The sequence below is a fragment of the Topomyia yanbarensis genome, chromosome 3 (genome assembly GCF_030247195.1).
Source record: "Topomyia yanbarensis strain Yona2022 chromosome 3, ASM3024719v1, whole genome shotgun sequence".
NCBI lineage: Eukaryota > Metazoa > Arthropoda > Insecta > Diptera > Culicidae > Topomyia > Topomyia yanbarensis.
This window is the reverse complement of record NC_080672.1, coordinates 137,641,224-137,664,167: the sequence shown is the minus strand read 5'-3', so window position 1 is coordinate 137,664,167 and position 22,944 is coordinate 137,641,224. Positions and strand designations below refer to the sequence as shown.

The 22,944-nt window shown below is 39.3% G+C and overlaps 1 protein-coding gene across 4 annotated transcripts in view; it reads right to left on the bottom strand.

The window, feature by feature from the left end:
- The window catches only part of LOC131694190 (rho guanine nucleotide exchange factor 11), a 387,472-nt gene that overhangs the window by 169,046 nt on the left and 195,482 nt on the right, over positions 1–22,944 (bottom strand). For all 4 annotated transcript variants that reach the window (XM_058982676.1, XM_058982678.1, XM_058982679.1 and 1 more), the window contains 5 exons: positions 13,067–13,705; positions 12,664–12,950; positions 12,308–12,606; positions 12,100–12,234; positions 11,978–12,034 (listed from right to left, as the gene is read on the bottom strand). In XM_058982676.1, coding sequence (XP_058838659.1) covers positions 11,978–12,034; positions 12,100–12,234; positions 12,308–12,606; positions 12,664–12,950; positions 13,067–13,705 — 1,417 coding nt within the window. The remainder of the gene's footprint in view (positions 1–11,977; positions 12,035–12,099; positions 12,235–12,307; positions 12,607–12,663; positions 12,951–13,066; positions 13,706–22,944) is intronic.

Here is a 22,944-nt window from a genome sequence, read left to right as displayed (position 1 = left end):
TTCCTTGGACTATTTTGCATAAGTAACAATACTTCCGATCAGCCACATTAAGCCTTCCCCCGAGATGTTGAGCAAAGTTAAACTAAAAACTCAACATTTTGGGAGAATTTTATGCCTTTTATGCTACTATGTTCAACAGAATTTTTTGAATAAGAAACACTAACTAAGGTAGCCCGCATTCAGATTTCTGCCAATTTGTACAGCCAGTAATAAAAATAAACACAAACAAAAAGAGGAATTGGGGCGAAACGAGCATGATAGTGTAGGGTAATTTGGGGAGAGATGCCGCACATTTTTAAAAATCGATCCCGCATCAAAGTAAACCATTCAATAATTGATGAAATCATTTTTACCAATTGCGACAAGTTTCTAAAATACTGTGAAATGGTTTTTGCAATGAAAAAAAAAATCACCAAATTTACATGAACATTTTACAAAAAAAAAGGTCATTGCGGGAGAGATGCCGTATGTGCGGGTGAGACGTTGCACCGTAGTCACAAACTGAAAAATGGTGAACAAAAGTATTTTTTGGCTCTCATTGATGTTTTTGTGATTCAGTGTCTTCAGCTGAGTTTCATGAAGTTTGATAGCACCTATAAATCGGCTAGCACCTTCACTTTTCTTAAGGGGGTACTTCCATTTCCAGAATCATTTTTTTATTCAGTATTTTAAAAATATTTTTCTTTCTCAACCTTGTGTAACGGTTAAGTTGGAGTAACTTAATGCAGGGCACTATTTATCTATATGCTTGTACGATATACATATCTATGTGTTAGTAGCAGTTCCTTAAAAGCACTGTTTGGCTGTTTCTTCCAATGAATTTATACAACTTAGGTTTATTCTCGAAAGATTCATTTTGAAAAAGCATCAATTCGCTAAAATTTTCGCTTTTACCTCAATATTGACATCACTACAAATCAATGCGTTCACGAAAATTAGTGCCTGAAACTTTAAAGAATAAACCGAAGTAACTAATACTTAGATACATATCGCCTGTTTAAATATATAGATAAATAGACTCATAATCCTATATGTCACTGTGTTAGGTCCTTTAGTTTGTAGATATACCTTATTAAGAACATATACCTGACGCAAATGACCATTTAATGACAGTCCGAGGTGAAAACAATACATTTTAGCTATGCATCCTCTTCCATTGAGTGCGGCATCTCACCCGCAATTTTGATGCGGCATCTCTCCCAATTGTAGGGGAGAGATGCCGCACGACGCCATTTTCCTCTGAAATTATGGATGATCGTGCTCATGATTAGAATGCCTTCTAAAAGGTCCCAGCTATTCAACCGATACATGATTTACTAAAAAAATCGAACAATTTAAAAAAACGAAATTTTAATGTGGCGCTGAAAAATTTTCGGCACTCCGTGATGCAACTGAACGCACAAAATCATTAATAAAATTTTCGTGAGTAATTAAAAAGGATTATTTTACATCTCTAGAGTTACAATTCTTCGAAAGACAAACTCACAATATCATATTACCGTATAAAAATGACCCCATATATGAGATATAGAGAGTGCGGCATCTCTCCCGAAATTACCCTACTTTACAGTCATTTTAACCCTCCGGCACTCGCGCGAATGGCTCCCCGAATGAGCAGCCGCTGGTGCTGAAAGAAGATTTCGCTAGAGTACCTGAAGCTGTCGCACAAAGTACAACGGCGCGAGTGTCGGAGGGTTAAATACCTGTCGATTCCCCAGACATTTCTACTTAAGAGGTATGCATTATCTATAATTACTCTTAGCCCTCTACCAAGCTGTTGAGCAAAGCCGCGTTTTTACCCTATGTACATTGGTTGGATCAAGAATGTTTGGAATTAGATAGCCAAGACGGGTATTGAAGCAAGTGTGCTTGGCAAATAGTAAAATGCGAGAATATTTTCGAAATAACGATGAATGATTTGCATTATATATTTTCATGATATAAAATGTTATTACCATTATTTAATCAAGAGCTTCCATCTCGGGAATGTATTCACCGGTATACCCGTGATTTTTGTGTTTCCCGGGATTCCTGGTCACCGGCTATTCATTTGGTGTTGTTCCCGCAAATTTTATATTCCTCACAAAGAATTGCTCAGGAACATTAATTGTGTCTCTGTTTTGGAGCTAGTGTCAATCCGACGCTAGCTTTGTCCTGATATTTATTATCCAATAAATACCAACCAAAAACTACATAGGACAGGTCAATGGGGTTGTACGAACTATTAACCTAGAACTACACTTCTAAATATAGAATATTAATAACATAAGCTTGTCATTTGCTATCTGGAGATTACAACCGGCTTGGTCTTGTATGGAGAAGCACTTGCTTGGGCAACGCCTACGCCGACGGCTTCCGACTCATCCATTTCGAGATCTAGCACAGCTTTACTAGACGGTATGTTTCTACTTAACATGCTACAAATGTTTACGACAAAATCGCACGTTCAATGTTTTGATCATAAATGAAGAAGCATATATGCCATGTATACTAAGCAGATGAGCCCCCGTGAAGAACGCATTCAACAGCGCAAGCAGGGATGCCATCGCGCTCTTGTTACACCGGCTTAGCCTACCGGTGGGTCTGTACCGGATCCTGGAAAGCTACTTCCAAAACCGCGTACTGCTATACGAGACCGATGCCGGTCAGAAAAGGGTTCCGATTACCGCGGGGTCCCGCAGGACTCGATGCTAGGCCCGGTGCTATGGAACCTCATGTAAGACGGGGTTCTGAGACTGAAGTTCCCTCCTGGGAGCTTTGCCGACGACGTAACCTTGGAGGTCTATGGGGAGTCAATCCCTGAGATAAAACTAACTGCAGAACACGCGATCAACACGGTGGAGGAATGGATGAGCGCGAGAGGCCTGGAGCTCGCTCTGCATAAGACGGAGGTAGTTATCGTCAACAACCGCAAGTCTGAAATCTCTCGGAGTCATTATAGACGACAAGCTGACCTTCGGCAGCCACATCGACTATACATGCAAGAGAGCATCGACTGCTATTGCGGCACTATCGAGGATGATGTCCAACATCTCAAAGGTGTGCGCCAGTAGACGTAGGCTACTGGCAGGCGTTGCCGTATCTATCCTCAGATACGGCGGCCCGTCATGGTCAAGAGCACTGAGGGTAACCAGTTACCTACGGAAATTGGAGAGCACCTACCGCGTGATGTGCCTCAGAGTGATATCTGCCTACAGCACGGTATCACACGATGCATCCTGCGTGATAGCGAGCATGATGCCAGTCGGGCTGGTCATTCGGGAAGATGAGGAGTGCTTCGAGCTACGTGGAAATAGAGGAGCCCGCGAACGCACCAGGGTGACCACGGTCGCCAGATGGCAGCGTGAGTGGGATAACTCCTCGAAAGGCAGGTGGACCCACCGGCTGATACCTCACATATCGAGCTAGGTGGGCAGACCCCATGGGGAAGTTCACTTCCATCTGACACAATTCCTGTCAGGCCATGGCTGCTTTCGACGGTACCTCCACAGGTTCGGGCACGGGGAGGTCCCCGCCTGCCCAGGTGTAGACGAAACTGCCGAACACATACTGTTCGTATGTCCTCGTTTCGACGTCGAAAGAAGAGCAATGCTTGACGTCTGCGACTGGGACACAACCCCTGATACCCTTATTCAGCGGATGTGTCAATCGGTGGAGAAGTGAAACGCAGTCTCGACTGCAACCACCCAGTTTACCTGTAGGCTACAGGGAATTTGGCGCACCGAGCAACAGACGACGGGCACGACTAACTAGTGATTGGTTAGTTGGAGCGAAAAAGGCCGAGCGCAGAAAAGTGAGTGAATGGTCTGTTCATGCTGAGGCAGGTTTGGCGCAGCGACTGACAACCGCGCAAGGGGTAAACCCAGCCACCCCGAAGCAAGGCAGAAGAGCGAGTGTATAGGCGTATATGTGGACTGCCTCATGCCAAGATGGGAGGGTCGTAGCGTAGTATGTTGGGACTTAGCTATAGATGCCTCGTGGCGTGGCTGAGGAGCGAAAGGGTGAGCATCCAAGTCAGTCTCACACGGTATGTTAAGGGTGAGCACAAACGTCAGCCTCACATGGTATGTTAGAGGTGAGCACAAAAGTCAGTCCAAGGTATGAAAACGGTGAGCATCCAAGTCAGCCTCACATGGTATGCCAGAAGTGTGGCCTAAGGAAAATGTCCCACATGGGATGCCAGGGGGAGCGACAGGGGTGTAATAGAGTGGTACGATTGAGAGTGAACCAGGTGATAGGGTGAGCATCCAAGTCAGCCTCACATAGTAGGTTAGAGGCTAGCACAAAAGTAAGCCTAGCAAGGAATTAAAAAGGCGAGCACACAAGTCAGCCTCGCAAGGAACGAAAAGGTGAGCACAAAAGTAAGCCTCATCAGTGGTGCAAATTTTCATTTTCAAATGCCAACTTTCAGCTCAATCAAACCCAACCATGATTCAAATTCAAAGCCTCCCTTAATCATTCACTTTCAAGTTGGCGGGATTTTCATAACCGAAGCGTACGTCTTCATTTCAAATTGATGCTTTTTCATTCACAAACCAAAGTTGTCGTCTGCTCTGTAGAGGCCAGTTTAGGTTAAATGTTGACATATTTTGCGTTTTCATGCTTACATGAACAGCAAGAAGTATGTTCAGAGTAGCTTTGCTTGAAAAACCTAGTCAATATCCCAGTACAGAGATATTCACAAGGTAAATGAAATCGAAAATGAATGGAAAATGATTGAACAGCTCGGCAGTTTGAATGAATGATGTGAACGAATAACTGCGAATTGAACATAGTAGGGCATGATTTGATATTTGTTCTTCCTTCAAGTTCAAAACAACCTGGTGAAAATTTGCAGCTCTGAGCCTCATACAGGACGTATGAATGCGTGAGCGAGAGTGAATGAGTACATAAAGTACAGCCATTCCCCCCAAAAGTAATACCGAGAGGTAGTCCCTGGGGGGAACAATGGCGGAGCACAATGGAGTTTAGTCGGTATGAATGGCTGCGTCACCATTAGAGCCCGACACACCCACAGTACACCCCGTGTGGTACCTTGGCATCTACTAATAGCACGTGTACTGGGCTAGTACGTAAATGTATTCTCCATTGTAAAAAAAAATGAGCCCCTCAATGAAATTGATTCACACCATTCCCCTCTCTTCGTTGCGCATACTTGTCCTCAACATGTTTTTGATGAGATGCTTGAAGATTTGAGATTCTACTTCTCAAAAATCGATTTTCCTAGAATTAACAACACACTTCAAACTGTTGATTGGGCGACCTCGCTCCATAGTGAAACCGATGTAACTTATAAGTAGAAAAGTTTCGACCCTGACACAACTGTTTAAAATAAATTTCCCGGTACTGGGTACTAGACCTAAACCAATCAACTTAAACGACTTCAAGCACTTAAACGGCTGAGAGCAGTCGCTCTTCGGCACTACACTAATCGAGGGAATTCCAACACAGACCCGCAAGCAACAATTATAGAGCTTATAGCCGCTTTCTCTACTCTCGGCAAGTGCTACAAATTCAAAATCGCCAATCACTAGCTCCTACTGTCCAAGATAGAGAAACTGGGAGCCTCACCTAACTTCATTAAGTGGCTTAAGTTATACCTTGTTGGGCGTACCCTAACTGTCGAACTGGGAAATAGTCAATCACATTGGTTGCTCTTGTGAAAGTGAATATGGTAACTTGTGTGTACATAGTGCAGGAAGCAATCGCTTAAATTTGTGAGAAATACTTTGCTTTTCGTTGAAAACTTTGTGGGCGCTAATCGCTAATCGGAATATCATTCAGATAAGTATAGTGTGTAGTCATACAGACTATTATTGTTCTGTGATTTTCGGATTTCATTTCGCTGCATCGGCTGGCTTTGTAAGTTTCCCAGCAGCGAGGTGACGCAGTGTTATATTTTTTTTTTGTTTTTGTCCCGCTTCTCCAGCTGTTGTTTAATTTGCCTATAATGAGTGGCCTGTGTGCAAAGTGTACGGGCACGGTGAGTCTCGCCGAAGGTCTTGTACTATGCCTTTTTTGCGGCGATAAATACCATCAAAAATGTTCCGGTCTAACAAAGGCCATGGTAAATTGGGTGGCTGATAATGCAAGTCTTTGCTACAAATGTGCAAAATGTTTATCAACCCAGTCTTCTGGTGTGCAGGATGACAGTTCGATAATCATTGAGTTGGATAAGAAAATGGAACAATTCGCTTCCATTTCTGAATCTCTCACTGATGCCCGAAAAAACATCGATGCACAGATAAACATCGCAGTAGAAAACGGAATAGAAAAACTGATCAGGTCTTTTAACAACTCTCTCGAGAGTAAATTGGCTGGCTTGGAAAACAGTGTTGCCAAAAAGTTGGAAGATTTTAAAAGTTGTTTTAATGAAAATGTTAAGCGTGAAATTGAATTAGTTGGAATGAACAGAAAGAGGAATTTTAGTAATACGAAGGTTCATTCTGAAACTGACGGGAATCCCAGTAGAAAACAAAAAATTTTGACGAATAAAGAAGATGAACCGATGTTAATTGAAATAGACGATGATGGAAATAATGACGAGGTTTTTGATAAAAATAGTAGAATTACTTACGCGAATGTTTTGTCGGGAGCTACAGGGACGAATAAAATTAGAACTAGAAGTCAAACGAAACGTAAGGCTCGCCCGGTCATTCTGATTAAACCAGTCGAGCCGTTGCAATCGAGTGACGACAATGAATTAGAAAATAAATTAGATCCAAAGGTGCACAAAATTAGCAACTTTAAAAACGGTAAAGATGGCTCGATTATTGTGGAGTGTGCAACTCGGGATAATATTGAATCGGTGAAAGAAAATATTGTAAGCAATCTGGGTGAAAAGTATAATGCTGTTATACCGATACCCGGTAAACCGAAGATAAAAATAATGGGGATGAGTGATCGATACTCTGAAGAAGTCTTCATTGACTTATTGAAGAGTCAGAATGAGGGTATTCCGTTTGAATATGTTAAAGTTGTTGCCAATTTCCAAAATCCACGCTTCAAATATAACAAATACAATGTTATAATTGAAGTTGATAAGGACACTTATAGCAGCCTGATGTCAGCCCGTGCGGTAAACATTGGTTGGGATAGGTGTTCTGTTTTTGAGGCCTTTAACGTGTTGCGCTGCTTCAACTGCGGAGAATATGGTCATAAGAGCACGGGATGCGTGAATAAAGAAACATGCTCCAGATGTAATGGAGCACATAGAACATCTGAATGCTCGTCAACGGATTTTAAATGCGTTAATTGTATTAAAAAGAATAATGAACGTAAAATGAATTTGGACGTAAATCATGCGGCATTTAGTAAGCAGTGTTCAGTATATCGGAGACTGCTAGAATTGAAAAAAAGCAACGTTTTGTCAAGTGAATAGCAACTAACAAACGAGAGGTTGTCTGAAACATTGTATTTAAATATAGCTGGGTTATCTACAAACTTTGTCGCAATGCGACATCTTGTAGAAAACAAAGTCCATTGTTGGTTTTAATATCAGAAACACATATTGTTGATGCTGATGCATTTGATCAGTATAGCATTCCGGGTTATAAAGTTGCTTTTTGCCTATCTCATTCCAGACATACCGGTGGAGTTGCTATTTACGCCAAAGAATCGATTAAATTCAACGTTCGGTTAAACGAAGCAGTTGATAATAATTGGTTCTTGGGTATATCAGTTGAAAGAGGCATGCAGATGGGAAATTTTGCAGTAGTATACCATTCTCCTAGTTCAAGCGATCGACGGTTTTTAGAAATTTTAGAAAACTGGTGGGAGAATTTCGTTGACTTAAGTAAACTTAATGTAATTTCGGGCGATTTCAATATTGATTGGCTCAATGATCAAAATTCGAATCAGTTGAAGCAGTTGGCAGAGTTTTTCAATTTCAAGCAAACGGTTAGTGAGTTTACAAGAATTTCCAGACACAGTAGAACATTGATAGATCACGTGTATTCCAATTTTGATGGGGTTCATTCGTATGTAGAGGCCGATTGTAAAATTTCAGACCATGAGACAATTTCAATTTTACTGGAGAATGAACCTAACCGTGAAGAGGATAAAGTTAAAATCAAGTGTTGGAAAAGATATTCGAAACAAGCTATGTCTCAACTGGTTTCGAGAAGCATGGATTTTACGGAATTGAATGGAAATTTGGATAACAAGGCAGCTGTTATAACTAACGTGTTAAAAGAGTGTACAAATAGTTTAGTTTCTCAAAAGTTTGTTAATTCAAATAACTCGAACAGCTGGTACTCTTTAGATCTTTTGCGCCTTAAACGTAAAGGGATAAAAAGTACAAGAAATTTTGCAGAACTAATAGTGAACGTCTTTGGAATGGGTACACACACGCGCGAAATATTTATTCACGGGCCTTGAAGAAGACCAAATGTGAATATATTCAAAGGAAGATCGATCAACATCAAAACAACAGCAAAGAGTTATGGAAAATCCTAAAGAATTTAATTAAACCTAAACGTAGTTCCTCGCAGTCCATAACTTTTAACGGAATAGAAGAACAATCTGAACAAATAATAGCTGAAAAATTGAACAGTTATTTCGTTAACAGTGTCCAACTGATCAATCAAAGTATTGAGCTGGTCAGTGAACCTGTGGAAATAACACAGCCGATTAATACTAACTGTAAATTTGATGGATTTCACCCAATCACTTTTGAACAATTGAAAGATATTTGTTTTTCTTTGGGAAAATCGGCTGGTATCGATAATGTCAATGCAAAAGTGATACAGGATTGCTTTCATGTCATCGGACACGAGCTGCTGGACCTTGTAAATGAATCGCTACAAACTGGGCACGTGCCGACAGTTTGGAAGGAGTCACTTGTGATTCCTATTCCCAAAGTTACTGGGACGGATAAAGCCGAAGAGTACCGCCCCATTAACATGTTGCACACATTAGAGAAAATTTTAGAACTTGTTGTTAAGAGCCAGCTGATGAGTTATTTGAATAATAATAATTTGCTAATTCCGGACACTCTTGCGAAACCGCTTTGAATCTAGTGTTAGCAAAATGGAAAGAGAAAATCGAGGTTAAAGAGACTATTTATGCTGTATTTTCGGATCTGAAACGCGCTTTTGAGACAATTTCGAGACCTTTACTTTTGAAAACTTTAGAGCGATTTGGTATCGGAGGGTAGTACATAAGTGGTTTGAAAACTATCTATGTGATAGAACTCAGAAAACTAGTTTTAACGATTTTGTATCTAGTCCTCTCGACAATCCTCTTGGAGTGCCGCAAGGTAGTGTCTTGGGTCCTATTTTATTTATTATGTATATAAATGACATTAGGCGAGTTTTACGATTTTGTGACTTAAATTTGTTTGCTGACGACACTGTTCTGTTCATTGCAGCTAAGGATATAGATGAAGCCGTGGCGCATTTGAACGAGGATTTGCATTCCCTTGCTCGTTGGTTAAAATTTAAACAATTAAAGTTAAATGTTGCTAAAACTAAATATATGATTATCTCTTCGGCTAATACTAGGCCTGACGTTAACGTTGAAATAAATGGTGAGACTATTGATCGCGTTAGTGAATTAAAATATCTTGGAATAATCATTGATGATAAGTTAACCTTTAAGTCTCACATCGACAATGTCATCAAAAAGATTGCTAAAAAGTATGGTATATTGTGTCGTCTGAAAAATGATTTAACAATTAGTAGTAAAATTTTATTATATAAATCTATTGTTTCACCACATATTGACTTCTGCTCGTCCATTTTGTTTCTTGCCAATCAAACACAAATATTGAGGTTACAGCGATTTCAAAATAGAATCATACGATTAATTTTAAACTGTAACAGATACACTTCCTCTAGTTTCATGCTAAGCGCATTACAATGGCTCTCTGTGAAGCAAAGAATTTATTACTTAACAATGGTGTTCATTTTTAAAATTATTAATGGAATGCTGCCTCGATATTTGTGTGATCGAATTGAAAGAGGAAGTGATGTGCATAGGTACAACACTAGAAACGCGTCTGATGCAAGAACACCTAACTTTTTATTTAGTAGATCACAGAACTCCTTGTTGTACAAAGGAATAAGTTTTTTCAATTCGATGCCTAGACATATTAAACGTGCGGCAACATTAGCGGAGTTCAAAACACTATGTATTTCACACGTAAAATCTGCTTTGTAGACAGATTTTTTGAATTTTTATATTTTGGAGTTATTTGAATAACTATGTAATACCACGAAGATTGTTTTTTTCTCTTTTATTATTTGCATTTAGTCACACTAAGTTATTATATTCGCTATGATGATGATGGATTTTTGTTAATTGTTTATTATAGTTTTTAAAAATAATGAGATGTCTACAGAAGTCTGAGCCACGCGCGCGATAAGCAGATAGAGACTAACTTGAAATCGAACATGGTGACCAGTACTAAGAGCTCATCGGGTTGAATTGAAGCTTTTAGACTTTTGTTGTGATCAGGGTCTGATTTGATGATGGAGTTGCTTTGCTGGCTTTGCTCGACAATAGAGTTAATCTCGGTTATTGCTGCCATAGCGGCAATAACGGAGTTGGTTCGTTGAGTGGGGGGCTTGGTGACTTCTTCTGATAAAACAAGATATCGGGTTCAATTCCTGATCAATCCAGGGTATTCCCGGAAAGCAATATCCCTGGATTGCCTTGGGTTAGTGGTACGCAACTTTCAATAAAGGGGCCTGATGTGGATGATTAGATTAGACTCTGCACTGCCACTAGGCTCGTCACTTCTCACCTTAGCAGGTGGTAGTACCGATGTCTTGGTCAGGCGGGAGGAGTCTTACAGAGAATTATCAGAAATGGAAGCTATTGGGTTCAATTCCCGATTCTATCAAGTATCTTCCCGGAATGGAAATTTTCTTGATGGACCCTGGTTGTTGATGGAATATTCGAAATATATCTGGTTACGTTCTTTTGAAGGAAAGGCTATGTCTGTAAATTGAACCAGTCCGTTTTTTTTGTTAACTGGTCTTGTCAAGATTTAAAATATTAATTATCTTCTAGATAACTCGTTCAGCTCACACCTTTGTGGGGGTATGAGGTGGGACCATCATCATCATAACGTCATAAATCTATCAGGTATACCCCAAGGTAGCAATCTCGGACCCTTGCTGTTCTCCTTTTCTATGCAAATGCAAATGATCAACATTGAACTGCATTGAACTACAGTCGTAACTAGATGAGTTCTGTTATTACTGTACTCGAAATCAGTTGACTCTTAGTATATGCAAATGATCAGTATTTCTTTCACACGCAAGAAGAAATCCAATTTTGTGACTATTCAACTGTACAAAATACACAATGAAAGGCATGTAAACATATAAAAAGTGATTTAATTTTACAAAATGGGTTTTATTCTCGGTCGATCCAATGTTTGGTTGTCACACGCCAACGCCTTATCTCGTTTGCATTTTCTTAAGTATATGTATTCACTCTAAATCGTTCAATATACATACTTGTAGTGGAAGTGTAGTGGAAGAAAACAGCTTGAATGATGACAACCAAATTCACAAAGGTACAATTTAAAAGGTTTAGTGTAAAATAGCAGAATAAGATTTAAATGTTTAATAAGTAACGACTTCGAATGGCGGGTCCTGCACATCTGTTATGTATGCTGGATTTTTAGTAAATATGCTTCGTTGACGCAGTGATAAAAACATTAAAAATACGAACAGATTGTCTTCGTTTACAAGTAAGGAAACAGCTAACAGTTCATTGTCGTCGATTGCGACTGAAATAGCAAGAATCCCTACCTTACTGAAGTAAATAGTTTGTCGAAATATAAGGTCAAGTTTTGCAATGAAATGCAGTACCTACAAAGATTTTGTATAGTGCCAACTGTTTGCCCCACTTATTCCCTGATATGTTCGACTCGAATAAGTATTCGTGCCAACATTGCACAATTACCAAATCTCGACACATTATATTCGTATATCGAAAATAAAAAGACTTGTTAGGTACTTACCGCTACCCAATGTATCATCACCGGCACCATCATCATCATGCCGTTTCGTTTTATCAGCTACAAAAAAGAAGATAAGAATATGTGAGTTTTAAAATTATCTTCTTATCAACAATGTATCTCACCTTGATGATGATTCCGGCTCGATATCTTCTCCATCAGCTTCGTTATCTTGCTGCTATCGTTCTTCAGCAGCGGCGGTCCCGGACAGCATTCGTTCAGATCTTTTGCACAGGCTCGGTGGATATTGAGTTCACAATCTGGACACATTAGTAGAAATAAAAGAAAGCGTCATCACAATCGATCAACTTTTCAATCAAACTTTCAACATACTTGAACAGTGATATCCTTGAGGGCTGACACCCCAGAGTATGTTCTGGCAGTGGTTACATCGCGTCACCTCATAGTACGGCTGAAGCCGTAGGTTGTGCCCGAGAATGTCTTGCTTGCGGTTCTTCGCCATCAATCGACTCTTGAAGCTCTTCTCCCGACTGACAAAATGGTGCACCTTGTCGATCGGGCTACCGGGATTCGAACGGGTTACGAAAAAACGCTGTAACACAGTAGATAAAGCCGAGCAGAGTGCCAGTTTTTTCGGGCATTCCTTCGGCGATTCCTTCTCGATCTCTTCTCTGTAATGAGTGTGATAATTTAAATATGCACTCGATCCAATGAATAGATCTACTTACAAATACTGCTGTAGTTTCGGTAGCAACGTTTCTTCCACCACCCGCTGTTCCTTGACTTTGTCCCCTTTGGCGATCTGTAGCTGTTGGTCAGTTGGCCCGTACATCGTTCCGAGACCAGCTGTTCGCTTCACCTGAAACTCTTGCAACTGGATATTGATGTAGTCGCGGGCCTTATTACGACTCTTGTAGAATACCCGCCGTAGGATTTCCACTTTGTCGTTCTCTTTCTGCAGAATGTCGTCAATCTCGCGAGCAAGCGATTCGTCCACGTTAGGCCACAGAAGAGGCTGTTATTATGGGGGAAAATGAAACGAATTAGATTGCCGATGATTGTACAATGCTATCTCCGTGAAATGCTATACATCCTAATATCATACCATAATACATAAAAGATGAAACTTACCGCTCCGGGTACCAGAAATGTCGAGTGGATCTCGTACGCCCACTTGCGCATATCCTTGATGCTACCCTCCTTGTACAGAGCCGTTATCAGATAGAAGAGCAGCGGCGAAGGATCCGAGTTGGAAAGTACAAAGTTTAAAAATACTGCTAAATGCGCCGAATGTGCCGGTTCCAGCAGCTGCAATAGCGACCGGAATGGACCATGTTCTTCGATGAAGCTTTCCTGATCGGAGATTTCGTCGTCTTCCATCGAAATGATCGGCTTCTGGGCGACGTTGGCTTGCGCCGCCATTATCGTCGTTCCCGCCTGGGCTGAATGCTGGTGAAGAAGATTGCTTGCTACTATTGCCAAATCGCCGGCAGTGGTGTGATCGTGATGCAAGTGTCCGCTGCCACCACCAGCACCACTGCCGAGATACGAAGAACTCGGGTACGGTGGAGGTGGCGTCCCCGGAGGAGTGATCTCCTGGGACCGTTTATCCCACGAATCGGACGAGGTTTTCTGATGACGAGGCACCAGCCCCGCCGAATGATCGCTGTACTCTTTGGGGCTGATGTTCTCCGGCGAGGACACTATTCGGCGGTGTTTTTTGCTGATGGATTGATTCATGTGAGCCGATGGCGGAGTTGCGTTGAGTGCCTGCGAATAATAGGTATCCCCGGGTTAGGACCGTTTTAGTGGCACTCTGATCGTAGGAAGAATAGGATTTTTCTGTTGTCTCAAACAGTGGAAAAAAGGAGGAAAACAAAACTCGAAAATAAACACACCAGTGCTTCAAATGGGACACAAACGAGACACACTCGTTGAATTTCTAGACGAAACGGGAATACTACGCCGAAAACATGGTTAACAATCTAAGTTATGCAGTCTCAATTCGAAACAAGCATGCAAAAACGAAAAATCAATGTCAAAAAGCAGGCAAAAATGTTGTTCTTTCGTGCAGTTAGTGACCTCCGCGAGTTGCATTAGTATGTTGGTGAGAAAGCATATTAAACTGTTGTATAGCATACCTGCGAGTTGCTGTAGTTCATTGGAAAATAATACGTAAAGTATCGATGGTTAGAGCCAGCTCAATCAAACCCGAGCAGAATCGAAGCAAGAAATGGGTCGTATTTTTTAACCATAATATTATGGGAGACCACACATTACTGGCTACACCGCATGCTAAACGGTGCGTATTTCGAAGCAACACGGTATTATCGATCGGTGGCAAATATATAGTGTGACACCAGTACAAGACCAAAAATATGGTATCTCTAGCCAAACATGTGAAATGGGACTAAGGGCAAAAGAATCTTTGTTTACTTTTTCTTCCGTCAAAAACTCGGCCGCTATTATATATGAAAACTTTTTTTTTCATTAGGTCCAATCTGCAAATGAGAGCCTTCTTTTTTCGCTTAATACTGCGAAACCATAAACCTTTTTAAACATTTGTCAGTATGTTTCGAAAGACCAAGGTTTTTACTAGCTTATTATGCATAGAGTTGAAGGGAAATCAGAAAGGTGACCGAGTAATTCGCGGAAGAAAAAGTAAACAAAGAGAGGCTGACTTTTGCAGATTGGACCTATTGAAAAAAAAGTCTTCATATGCTCTTTAACTCATAGCATAATATGCTAAACGAACTCAAAGTTTTTCGAAATGTACAGAAACAATGTTGAAAAGTTCTATGATGACGCCATAATAGTCGAAAGAGAAAGTAAACACGGAGAGGCTCTCATTCGCGCTTACGGTCTTTTCACATGTTTATCTAGGTATGACGCACACCAGCTTTACTCACGCTAGTACATCTTCCCTATATTGTGTGTAGCTCTTTTCTCATCGCTGTGACTATAAACCAGGCACTCACTTACAGTTCCGACAATGCTGTGCAAATACGATTATTTTCAGTACAAAATAATACCATGAGTATAATATCAATGTGAACTACACGAGACAGCTATTTGGTATTCATATACCATCAAACATCGAAAGATTAGAAGAACCCACGGTTTAAAGCAACGCCTAATGCAATGGACAAATACATCAATAGAGTGGCGCTCCATATGCCATTTTCCAACACAGCATTTTATGATGGTCCCAAATAACTGTAGATTTTGGGAGCGATTGATTGCTCACCGCGTTTTCGCATTTCGTTTAAAGTTTGTATAGAAATTAGTATGAGTTAAGCTATCCTTTGCACCTCCACACGGTAAAATCTTCCAAGATTACTGCTAAAATACATTAGCTAACAAAAATTCAAGGAATCAGGTTTGTCAAAAAACAAAAAGTCAGGTTTTACCACTTGTTGAAACACGCAAAATAATTTTTACCATGAATATGATCTAGTTACCTCATTGTGCGTGTTTCTATTGGGCCCTTGCCATTACGCACCCACTTTCTTTCGAATTCCAGATGTTCGTGTTATATTTTCTCATCGCATATTCTCGAAGTTTAAATACATTATATATTATCTGCTTAAGTGATAAGGATTTAGAATGTATCAGATCACTTCGGATTCGCGAATTGTATCTATTTACTTTATTCCACAGTGTTAAACTATTTTCATTTCCCTATGAGACAATGATGCATGATAAAACACAGATATATACGAATGAATTGCCGGATGTGTTGTTAAGCTTGATTCTCGAATTCCGAGTCCAGAACCAATAGGATGCCAATGGTATGTGATGTGACCTTCGAATTTTATAACCAGACGCACCCCAAAAGCTCTAGCACCTCGAAAAAAGTCTCTATGAAAAACTTGAGATCCACCGGACATGATTAAGGGGTCGCGCAAAACAGTCCAAGTTCAAACATTGCCACTCGTGACAAAAACAACACCACAATGAACACAAAGTGATGTATATCTCCTCTCCAATCTCCAACAGATAAGTCAAAATAAAGCTTTCCAATGTCAAACCAGTTGAATTTCTACTTTCACGTCATGTGTATTTGACAAATGAGATTCTGAAATCAAATTAATATGGATTGAAAAGAGGATACACCGTATACTGCACCGTGACCCTGTGTAGGAGAAATTGTAGACCACAATCGACACAATGGTTCGAATAAGCTGATTTCAAGTAGTTTTGACATCGGAAAATATATGAAATAAAATTTACTGTTCATTAGAGTGACTCAAAGAAATTTTATCGTTACGGAGATATTTTAAAGCAATTTCGGAGCGCTGACTTTGTTTTTTGACACTATAAAATCTTGAACGAATCAAAAGATTATGTCTGAAGCTTAAATAAGCTGTTTCTGGATGAATTAGGTGCGTAATATTTAATCGTGACAATTTAAAATATTATCAACCAATGTTATTAGTCATTAGGTGGTTCAATTATATTTATTTTCTTGTTGCGTTACAGATAAACAAAATGTGACACTGAAGCAACGCAGCAAAGGTAAGGCTGCCAAACGATTGTATTTAGTCAAGCAGTTATTATTATATTTACATATTGTATGTAATGTTGTCGCGAATTACCAGAGGGATTCCATGAGAAACCGGCCGACCGCAAAATATCGATTCGATTCGAACGAAACTTTACATTCGTGTTCGGTTTATGAATCTCCATGATTTTCTCTGGAAATTGCAATATTTTGATGCAACCGCAATTTTTGAAAAGGGCGTAGACGTTTCTACGTGCAATAATTTCAAAATTGTTTTGTTCGATTACACTATTTTATACAGTAAAACTATCTGAGAAAGAGTTACAGGGAATGGATACTTATGCACGAAAAAAATATGCACTGAAAAAAATGTTGTGTCATTTTTCACAAACACAAAAATTTATGTTTAAAATTCAAATTGCAAAACAACCATATTTAATAATTTTTTATATTTTGACAATGAAAATGTAAAAAGAAAAAAAAATATTTTGAATGTAATTTCATGATGGAGAAATCATCAGCAAAAAAGTTTTTCTAACAATAACTATACACATGTTTTTAAATTTCACACTAATTGACATAGGGACCATTCATAAATTACGTAACGCCTTTAGGGGGGGAGGGGGTACAACAAGTTGTGACATGTTGTGACATAGGGGGGAGGGGGAGTTAGGTAGATCGTTACGTAACATGTTTTCACCGAAGAAAAAAAAAAATTTCTTGGAATTTGTTACGTAATAGGGGAGGGGGGATGGAGAAATTTGTGACAATTTGTTACATGGGGGAGGGGGGAGTCAACATTGGGCAATTTTTGCGTTACGTAATTTATAAATGGTCCCATACAAAACAGTAATTTTATTACATATTATAATTCTAAGTATCATTTTAAATCAAAATGAATTTACCAAATATCTTCCAAAATGCGATAGTTTTCGAGATATTTGGAATATTTCTCCAACAAAAACAATTAATTTGTGTAATTATGCCCTTATTAAAAGTAATTCGCGTTACCCCATCATGAATTGTCAAAAATCTAATGTTTATCGTTTTAAAGACATAAAAGAAGCTTTTTCAGTGTATTTCGATCATGGAGAAGCTTTCAATTAAAAAGTTTTCCTAATAAAAACTTTTGACAATTTTTAATAATGCATACTATATGCCAGAGGTTAAAATATTCGCTCATTTTTACGACAAGCAGTTCATCGAGCAGCTTTTTCATCCTTAGTAGGCACGGACCCAACTTATCACCCTTCCAAGAAATTGCTGACAATGCAGTATGGAAGCGTGATAATTTCGCAGCTTCGAACCTCATGATAAATTAAGTTCAAGAAAAACCATTAAAATATTACATTATAGAATTTATTTCCCCACATTATTGCAGTATTTTCATTCTAAGGATCTGTAAGGATCTCATTTTTGTGATTTTTTGCGAAACCATTAGTTATTCGGCAGTTTTACATTAGGCGCGAGAATATCATCTCAAATTATACCGCGAAAAAATGAGATCCAATGCTGTCTTGGCGAGAAAAGTTGGAGAGCAAACAATGTTCCATCGTATGTTTGCTTTTTTATTGCTGGTCAAAGTAGGTGAAATATCGTCTTATTCTGTTAACGATTGGGAAAATTGTAAACTCTGCTATTTGCAATCAAAACCAAAATTTTATTTTTGAATATGATTCTAAACACCATTCTTTTTTTTCGAGAGTTGTCCTACTGGAGCTGTAGAGCTAGGTTCTCGGAAGGGCTCCCCGTCAGAATCACATACTACAATTTGCAGACGAGACAGGCAATGTCGCCCAAAAAAACACTGCATTGGGCCAATTGTAGCGGGCCGTGATTCTGAATGTGATATTCATTGTACGGTTCAGGTATGTGCGGGCGTAGGGACTCGCGATCGCGTGTATCATCGCGAAGGGCTCGAACATTTGTACGTTAACGTGCTCAATCGCGTGTGCGTTTGTATGTCGCGTGCGCGTTTGTATGTCGCGTGTGCTAACGTGTATGAACTTCGCGTGTATAAATACTATTTTATAACCGTGTGCCTTTCGCATATTCGCGTGTGTTCTAGAATGATCGCGCGCGGACCGTGAATCTGATACTTAATTTTTGATTTTTGGTGTACGGTTCAGTTTCCAGAAGAAAGTGGGTTCTTACATATCATTAGAATTCCCATTCATGTCGCCGTAGAACGCGTGGTCTAGTGGATATGAGCTTTATTTTTTTTTTGATTGATCCAACTGAATGTATGGACCTAAATTGCTAGAATGAAGGCTAAAGATTTCCGGACGTTACCGATTCATGATCGCGCGCGTTTGCGGGCTCGCGTTTGAGACCGCGTTTGTAACGTCGTAAGTACTAAAACGTTCACACAATTGCCGGAGTGTTATCAAGTTTACGCGATCGCGGGCATAGGTGTGCGTAGATGATCGCGAAGGGCTTAAGCGTTCGTATGTTGACGTGTTTGTCGCGTGTGCTCGCGTGTATGTGACTTCGCGTGTATAAATTCGATTTTGAAACCCTGCGGCGATTCATATATTCGCGGACCGTCATTCTGATCTTTAGTTTTCGGTGTACGGATCACATTCTGACAGGGAGAGAGTTACCCCATATCACTAGACTTTCCGGTCATGTCGCCATGGAACGTTTTGTCTAGTGGATATGGTAGTTATTTTTCAATTTTATTATTTTTTTAATAATTAACAAGGACCTAGATTGTTTGTACCGAGGATAGATACTTCCGGACGATCCCGATTCATGATGGCGCGAGCGCGGGAGTTTGTAGGTTGACACTTGAGATCGTGTTGGTAAGTTTATGAGTGCTGAGATTTCCACCTTATCACCGGGGTGTAATCATGTTTGCGAGTTCGTAGGTTGCTTGGAAAATCGCGAGGGGCTCTAACGTTTGTGCGCTGACGTGATTTTGTAACGTGTGTTCTTGAATGGTTGCGCGAACCGTGAGTCTGATATTAAATTTTCAGTGCGCGGTTTGAATTCTGGCAGAGAGTGGGATCGTTTATATCGATAGGGTTCCCGGTCATGTCGCCATGAGACGTGTTGTCTAATAGGTATGGGCGTATTTTCTTAATTGGTCCAGCTGAAGGCATGGACCTAGGCTTCTAGGATCAAGGATAGACTTTCGGACGTGATCGATTCGTAATCGCGTGCACGATGGCATTTTTGTAGGTTCCCGCTGAGACCGCGTTTGAGAATGTGTGAGTGTTAAGACGTTCACTATCACCATCTTTGTTGACCCAGCTGAAGGCGGGTGTAGAATGGCAGTGTAGGACTCGAAAAGAAGAAATAAAAGACAATATATGAGAGACGTAATAGATTAGATAGGTACAAGATACAGCTGAAGTTATGATCATCACATGAGACATACATTAGTACTTCAAACACTACTAATACTTGAATAGCCAATCACCACACATAGCACATCCTCTCTCAATTATCTATTTGTTACTGGTTGATTGTTGGTTATGAGCTGGTGAATAGAGGAAAGGTATAGAACAGACAAAAGGCTCATATCAGCCCTCCCGGCCTCCTCGACACACCACTATCGAGGCGTATTGTAATCAACATCTTGAAGCGGGCTTCTTATATAAATCAAATCCTCAGTAGTCATAATGTTTGGTGGATTATTAACATGAGAACTAATTAACTTCTAGTAGTAGAACTTGGTGCAAATAAAAACTAAAAAGAGCGAAGGTCCTTATATTTAGATAACTCTATTGAATATATTGTGGCTTGATGATGTTTACAATACCGTCAATCCCATCAACCTGCGAGAGGGGATTCTAAACACCATTCTAAATCAAAATGTTCATAACAAAAATTTTCTGAAATGTAGTAGTTATCGAGATATTTTAAATTTTGTTTTATCAACACAATTATTTTGTTTTATTACGATCTTTTCAGAAGTTATTCGTATTTCTCCATCAACAACAATTGCTTTTTCGTAAGGCCCATAATATTTGCTATAATTTTCGCATTGACATCAAGGCGATATTGTTAACCATTTGGAAGCTACATGAAAACAACCAAAATATAATTCAACTATATAGTCTAATCATAAGATCCTATGGTTGAATAATGTTTTGATTATTTATGTATAGCTTTCAAACGGTTTACAATATAGCCTTGATGTCAATGCGAAAGTTATAGCAAATGTTATGGGCCTTACGAAAAACCAATTGTTGTTGATGGAGAAACACGAATAACTTCTGAAAAGATCGTAATAAAACAAAATAATTGTGTTGTTAAAACAAAGAACTACTATATTTCAGAAAATTTCGAGAACTACTACATTTCAGAAAAATTTTGATATGAACATTTTGATTTAAAATGGTGTTTAGAATCATATTCAAAAATAAAATTTTTTGGCTGCAGATAGTATGAATTATAAAAATTTGCCAAAGGTGTTGTTAGGAAAACTTTTTTATTTAAGGCTTCTCCATGATCGAAATACACTGTTTTGTATGTCAATTAGTATGAAATTTAAAAACACGTGTAAAGTTATTGTTAGAAAAACTGTTTTTGCTGATGATTTCTTCATCATCAAATTACATTCAAAATGTTTCTTTTCTTTTGGGTTGTTATTGACAAAATATAAAAAAATATAAAAAATGAGGTTTTTTGCAATTTGAATTTTTAACATAAATTTTTGTTTTTGTGAAAAATGACAACTTTTTTTCAGTGTATATTTTTTCCTGCGTAAGTATTCATGCCCTGTAACTCATTCTCAGATAGTTTTGCTGTATAAAATAGTGTAATCGAACAAAAAAATGTTGAAATTATTGCCCGTAGAAACGCCTACGCCCTTTTAAAAAATGCGCTTGAGTCAAAATAATCATTAACTGTGGAAAATGTTTAGTCTTCCATGCCGATTAAACCTATAAAGTTTCATCGGAATCCAAGATGGTCGGTCACGATTTTAGAGATTTTCGGACGGATCTTCATGGAATTCCTCATCAGTAATACGTTTGAATTAGACTTTTTGAAAGAGTCCTTTCAGTTCAACCACGGGCGATTGTACAACCGTTTCTACTCACAGATCTGCAAAACGACACTCAATAGTAATAATTGCGGAAATTAATCAACACGACCGTCTAACGGTGGGGTAACAGTTCTCACAAGTTTCTTACCTCATGCCTCCACGCAAGTCTAAGTCTATTGATGACATTTGGTCCTTAGACCGGCAACGACTGGGTGCTATCAGCCTTCTTCCGAAAGAGGCAGAATGAGAGGGTGCGAACAGATCTAGCCGAGAAAACACTACCGTAAAAATAAATAGTTTTTCGGAAATCAGCCCAAATAAGACTTTAATCTGACTAGTATCGGTGATCACGGGTCAATACGCTCTAAAAATTCGCCGCATCTGTTTTTATGAATCTAATTTCAAGTTCCGTTAAGTCCGTGAATTAGGTTAACGATCCTTTTTCTTTCCCTTCAATGTTCGTTCGTATACGTGTATTTCACAAATAATCCGATATGGAAAATTGGAGATACTTTCCTTTATTTATAACATCTGGAGCTATCATAACTCTTTGTCTTTGTCTCTCTTGTGTTATAACTCGGTAGTTCTCAACCCAATAAATATATTGTAGAGATGGAATATCTATTTGTCTAAATACTGTCGCAAGAAATAGTGATCCGGGCTCTTATGCAGATAAGATTAGCTTTCCTAGGAAATACTCCCACGGTCGGCTGTTTGGAGTTCAAATTGCTTTTGTTTAGAAAACATAGGATACTCTCGGTAGTCGGTTACCCAGAGTTTAAAAAGAATCAGAAACTGAACAAGATCTTTTTCTTTTTGAAGAGGTCGTGTACTCGAAAACTAAATAAACTACTGCCTAATAAACTATCCTTTACAGGTCGCATCGCTTGTTTGGATCGAATCCTAGACCTTATACCCTTCCAAACCAACAACTTCGCGACACCTATGGAAGAGTCCGTTAAATAGGTGAAGCATCAATACTGCCCGTCTACCTTATCCTTTATCCTTCCCCGTGAACGATGAAATAGGAACGGCCGGCAATGATGGCTATCAAGCTGTTGAGGTTTTAATATGGGTCGGATTGGTATGAATTCCTACTTACCACTTCCTAAGCAACTCTTATTAGATATTCAGCAGCCAAACATGATGTAGTCAGTGTGCATTCTGCCAAAATCATCCTCATAACGCAACGCATAATTGCGGAAATTAATCAAGATGTAACCGTTTCACGCGAGTTTAGTAAAAGAAGGATAAGAACCAGTTTTTTGAAAATTTAGATACATTACACTACAAATTGATTTTGTCGTTGAGGAATTTCACATAATCGCGCTTTTATGGGTCAGCTGGGCTGCTTGGCATTGTATTACCTAAACGATAGAAACTCGTACGTCCCCAACCCCCATTTTGATGCGGTTTTTTGGAAACGATCACAACATTTGTTCAGTTTAAGAAACCGAGGATACCTTTCCGGAACTGATTGTAGTTCCGGATATATTGTTAGGAGTACTG